This window comes from Apostichopus japonicus, chromosome 21 (genome assembly GCF_037975245.1).
Source record: "Apostichopus japonicus isolate 1M-3 chromosome 21, ASM3797524v1, whole genome shotgun sequence".
Taxonomy (NCBI): domain Eukaryota; kingdom Metazoa; phylum Echinodermata; class Holothuroidea; order Aspidochirotida; family Stichopodidae; genus Apostichopus; species Apostichopus japonicus.
The window spans coordinates 20239384-20245371 of record NC_092581.1 but is presented as its reverse complement, the minus strand read 5'-3'; the positions used below and the strand labels follow the sequence as shown (position 1 = coordinate 20245371).

General features: G+C 39.9%; 1 protein-coding gene across 1 annotated transcript; it reads left to right on the top strand.

The window, feature by feature from the left end:
* Nucleotides 1–207: 207 nt before the first annotated feature.
* Nucleotides 208–3836, top strand: LOC139963249 (natterin-3-like). The gene is made up of 3 exons (XM_071963879.1): nt 208–362; nt 1256–1359; nt 2274–3836. The coding sequence occupies exons 2-3, from the start codon at nt 1299–1301 to the stop codon at nt 3251–3253; spliced, it is 1041 nt and encodes a 346-aa protein (XP_071819980.1). The 5' UTR covers nt 208–362; nt 1256–1298; the 3' UTR covers nt 3254–3836.
* The last annotated feature ends 2152 nt before the right edge of the window (nt 3837–5988 follow it).

Below are 5988 nucleotides of genomic sequence, written 5' to 3'. Positions count from 1 at the left end.
TTACCACCAATTAGCTAGACATTAAGTAAACACACGTATGCGTATAAACACTCCAAATACACCCACCTTAAATAATTTAGTTGTAATTATAATAAAGTTATCAACTGTTATCTTCTAAAAACAGGAATAACAAAAAGGTTAAGCTGACAAAACTTCTCTGAGGTCTTTGATAACCTTTGATATAAGTTCTACTATTGACTTTTCTTTAATTATTTATTATAAATTGTTCAATGTAAATGAACGGTCCTTGTCCGTACCGTTTATATTTTTAAGACCTGATAAAACAGAACCGTTAACAACCATCAGGACAGAAGACTGACGAAGATAAGGCTGTTACTGCCGTTCTGTCTTCCCCCTTTCATGTAAGTTTTTCTTACTTTATTTTTATAATACATATAATAAAGTTTATTGTAAATTATGCGATATTTATTCGCTATATTTCTAATTCAATTCAGTGGCTGAGGTTCTAGACTACAGGTATGTGTGTTGCACTTTTACAACTGTAAATAGACTTTTCATTGGTATATGTGTTGTCATATTCGGCGGTGGAAGAGTGTTCAATCAATCTAGGTGACAGGGGAACAAACTTCGAGGGGTGGCGAGGCAAACGAGACTGATCTGAGAGCAAACAGGCTTACTTTAAAACTTCTCGACAGAATGATCCTCTTTGCATTCTATAACACAAATTCCAATGTTCTTCAACAGTAGTGCACTTTAAAATGACATTTTTATGTTTTCTTTCAATAAAAAAGGACCCTTTCTATTGTGTTTTAATTTCTCAACAACAGTAACTATACAAAATTGGACAATTGTACTTTTCATAAACAAATAGGATAACTTATAATTAATTATCGCACTGAAGATCATAAAACGCTCCAGTGTCGATGAAACAATCCATGAAACTTTATATATATATATTCAAATGAACAATACAACATATACTATGAAAACTTTCCAGTCCCTCCCCGCCCCCCCCCCCCCTCCCCTCCCCCTCCCCTTCCACTGCAGAAAAGGAAGCAGCAAGTTACCAGAAATGAGTCAGCATGTGCTGTTTAGAACTACTGTTTCCAAATCGCAATAAGAAGCTAATCCGCAGGCCACCTCCCCCCCCCCCACCCCACACCGATCTCTACATTGAAAGTTAACCAATGCCTGCTGAGGATTAATGATAGTTAACTTAAGATTAACTGCAGATTTTAATACTTACTTCAGCTTCATTGATTTAACCTAAAGTTCAATTTCCTTCGATTTGTAGATATAGGCTTAAACGCCTCTGAAGTGTGATATCCTTGAAAGATATGGAGCCTCTCATTGCGTCGTTATTGCTGGTAGCATTTTGCGGATTAGTCTGTGGTCAAGGTGAGTACAGTGTTGCGGGGGTCCAAGTAGAAGCTTCTTAGTACAAAGTACACGATATGTCGCAGGGACTCTCGATGGTTCATGCACAGAATATATATATATATATATATATATATATATATATATATATATATATATATATATATATATATATATATATATATGTTTTTCATATCTTCTAATGTATAATTCGGAGTGTCGTGAAAAATCTCCTTGCACCCAGTGTCTAGTTTTACAATCAATAGTCATAAGCCAAATTGGCCCCTTGAACTCCTTGAAGATTATACACATTATGAGGTTCAATTGGTTTAAGTTTTCAATCCAACGCATATGCGGACGGCCTGGTTTGCGTTTAAAGCGGTTCGGTAAGCCATACAGTACAGCCGCAGTTGGACCTTCACACCGCACAACGTATTCGCACCACTTTGCTATACCTTGAAGAACATTTTCAGAAGAGAACAGCCAATGTCATGAAATCTTTGTGTTCAACACATCATTTGACACGTTATCGTTCCAAGTTAGGCCTAGCAAACGGCGCCATATTTCAGCCACTTTCATGGTCCAAATGCTAGTGTCTACTCTTATCAAATTTAATCTTATTTTGAGCAATAATTGGTAGTAGTTTTAGTTTAAAGAATCCTAGCTGACGCAAGAACATCAGGTCGGAAAGCACAAATGGGAACCACGATTGCTGTTCACTCTCCCCTGATGTCACTTTATCATATTGAATAGCTTGTATTATTCCAGTAGACCTTTACAAGACAAAGAGCATAATATCCATATTGGACTTAACAAGTATTTATTTGAGATGTTGCATAAGCCTTGGGTGGAGCGCCAATTCGTGAGCATGACATATCTTCATTTCACCATATATTCCTTATATTCCTTTCCTTTGTTTTGTTTTTTCTTGGCAGACTATTGGATTCAAGAAGACCATGGAAGCATGCCTGATTATCCATTTAGAGGAGGTTCCGAACCTGGTAAATCGCTTTATATCTGCCAATCAAATTTCCATGGGGAAACTTGCGTTGGCAAGATAGGGTACGGTTATGGAAGCTGCAGGGTACCGTGGGGAGACAAAGAAAACAGCGATTACTATTACTCGGTCCTCGTTGCACCCCCATGGGCACTCTACACTTTCCAATGGAAAACTGGCTACGACAAAGGAAATGTTCCATCCGGAGCTGTACGCGTCGACAGCGGAATATACGTTGGACGCCACAAAAGGGATGGCTATTACATACCTGGTAAGGTTGTCTCGAAGCACAAAGCTTTATTTTATGGTTACAATGGGAAAGAGTATGACGTGAGAAAGAACTATGACGTATTAGTAAAAGTACCTCGTGGCGTGAAAAAATATGAACTATACGACGTTACATACGATTTAGCTAATGCCGTAGAAACCATGCCGGGAGACTACAAGGCGGTTGGGGCCAAACAGCGAGTGACCAATAACAGCCCATTCAGAGCCGAAACGGAGGTAACCCTACACTACGAGAGTACGGTTTCACGTTCGTGGTCTGAAGTAGAGGAGTTCGAGGTTGTCCGTGGCAGGAGCACGAAAGTTACTGCGGGTATACCGAGTGTAATAGGAGGGACGGCGGAATGGGGCGTGACCAAAACTCATACTTATACATATTCATACGGCGAGACTGCCACTCATACAGTGAACGGCTCACACACAGTCAGAGTGAAACTGCCTCCGAAATCTGAGGTTGTCGTCTATATGGTTGCAAAGCAAGCTGAAGTCGATGTACCATTTGAGGGAAACTTGAGGATCTTTTTCGATGACGGAGTGCAACGTGTTGTTCAAATCCATGGTGTATATGCTGACATGCACATGGCGTCATTTGAGTCACGCATTGACGAAGAAACCTCTTCTGAAGAGGAGTAATCTTAGATTCATATAGCCATAAGGAGAGGGGAAATGTCTGAAGGGGACACGAGGAGTCTCACCAATAGTAGGCTACAAAATACACAGAAACCTCTGAAGTATCAAGGTGGACACCAGTATCCTAGTTTTAGCAGTTTTCCTCTAATCTTAGGCATGGGTGGGGGGTCCTATCTTACAACTAACAAATTCAGATGTCACTTTACATAAGCAATCGTCATAACTATATATCCTTGCATACTCTCGTTATAAGAAAAAAATCTCAGTAATGGTAAGTTAATAGTGCCCAGTATTATGATCACGTGATAAGGATGACAACATCATCTACAAATTAGGTTGTAGGTAATTCTTATTTCAAAATAATTAAGATGTAGTTTAATTACCTCATACTTCGTTTTTTCTTTCAACGATCGCAATTCAATGTGAAGTCAACATTTTGTTCTCTCTCTGTCTCCACCTCTCCCGCAACCTCCCCCACCCCATCCCTAACCCCCATCCCCACCCACCCTCTCTCTCCACCTCGCTGTACCTCTCTCTTTCTCATCATTTGTGGGTAGTGCTGATGCAATAAATTAGGTATACATGACGTATGTATGCGTGATTATTTGTATGTATGTATGTCTTACGTTAAACAAAAGTCGCAAGAAAGATCCTGAGCACGAAACCAAACGAGTTCCCTGCACTGATTCATTCTCAGTCATAATCCCCTTACTGTACATTCCCCTTACTGTACACAGATCCTGAGCACGAAACCAAACGAGTTCCCTGTACTGATTCATTCTCAGTCATAATCCCCTTACTGTACATTCTTCTTATTGTACAAAGATCCTGCAGCATGCACGAAAACCAAACGAGTTCCCTGTACTGATTCATTCTCAGTCATAATCCCCTTACTGTACATTCCCCTTATTGTACAAAGATCCTCAGCACGAAACCAAACGACGAGTTCCCTGCACTGATTCATTCTAAGCCATAATCCCCTTACTGTACATTCCCCTTACTGTACAAAGATCCTCAGCACGAAACCAAACGACGAGTTCCCTGCACTGATTCATTCTCGGTCATATTCCCGTTACTGTGCATTCCCCTTACTGTACATAGATCCTCAGCACGAAACCAAACGAGTTCCCTGCACTGATTCATTCTCGGTCATATTCCCGTTACTGTACATTCCCCTTATGGTACAAAGGTCCTGAGCACGAAACCAAACGAGTTCCCTGCACTGGTTCATTCTCAGTCATAATCCCCTCACTGTACGGTGGAACTGTGCTCGTGTGATTATGACGCTGTTACGCCCACATACACAGCATAAACATTTCCATGAATAGGCAACAGATACCAGGATTGAAGCCTGTTGAGTACAACAGTATGAAAACGAGTACAAGTATGATTCACCTTGTTGTGAGAGCCAGTTAAAGGATCTAAGCGCAATTACTAGTACAAAGACTTGTACTAATATCTATATTATAGAAATCCAAAATATTCCTCGTACGAGTTAAACTCACGAGGGAGATGGCAAGTATACAGGAACTATGCTTGAATATGATTATGTACTAACTACATATCTGCATGACAGATATAAGATAGGAGATTAGAAAAAAAAGACATCTGAATATGTTGGTGATCAAGATGGAACTTACGGGATATAATGTTTATAAAGTACGAGCAGAGAGGTGTTACACACTGCAGTCACCAATATCATACATACTCCACGTGAGATATGATATGACTAAGTGTATTAGCAAAGTTAAATATTGAAGGGGTGCTAGTTTATTGTGGTAAACTCCTATTAGAGTCTACATCGATCCGCCCGATTGTCTTCCCATCTCAGACAAAAGCGCAAAAAGCAGCAGGAGAACATCTTTTTTGTTTATGTTATAGACCAGGGTCTGGTTTGTTGTTGCTTGCATGTTGAAGAGCACGACAGGGAGTAGCCTACATGTGATTTCAGGCAGTAACGAATTCCAAATAGCGACCTCTTCTAACTAGGCCCGATGTTTACGATGACGCACCCTTTGTGGTAGCATACGCCCATTAAAAGCCCCATTGACTTACACACTAAATCACAAAAGTAATGTGGTCTCTAAGTCTAGATAGAAGTTTTCACTAGCTAAACGCTACCCATCACCGGATAGCTGACAAGTTGGCCTTTCATGGCACCATCAATTTTCCGTATCATGACCGTGTAGATTTTTTGCTATCCGAGCCGGAAGTTTTCGTCACTTGTAAACAAGCCTCTTCACTCAGTGGTAAACAAATTTCCTACGCTGCTCCCGGGAGGCCTAAAGGGGTCTAAAATTGCCTCAATTGACCCACATGACTCACCATATGTACTTCCATTCATGCTCTTCAACATGCAAGCCACAAAAAACTAGATTATGATTGATAACAGGTCACAAAAGATGTTCTCCCGCTGCTTTTTGGCACTTTTCCTGAAGGAGGACAATCGAGCGGATTGATATAGACTCTAATAGGAGTATGCCACCTTGTATCTTGTTAAATTGAAGAATATATGTAAAGATCTCATACACAGCTTTTGTTTCAATTCTATAGAAACAAATGTATAAATTTCAAGGTTTAATATTCGCTTTCATTAGTGAGTTATTTATTGCAAGATTAAATATATCTTTCATTCTTACCGTACAATGGAATTCACATATTAAGTTCTAAATGTATCAGTCCGTTTCAAGTTACAACCGGAGCAATAATGAGTGATATAGTAAAACGATACCGTAAGG

Coding starts and splice junctions, on each gene's coding strand:
- LOC139963249 (XM_071963879.1), top strand. CDS start 1,299: ATGGAGCCTCTCATTGCGTCGTTATTGCTGGTAGCATTTTGCGGATTA. Junction 1,360..2,273: donor CGGATTAGTCTGTGGTCAAG/GTGAGTACAGTG, acceptor TTTTCTTGGCAG/ACTATTGGATTCAAGAAGAC.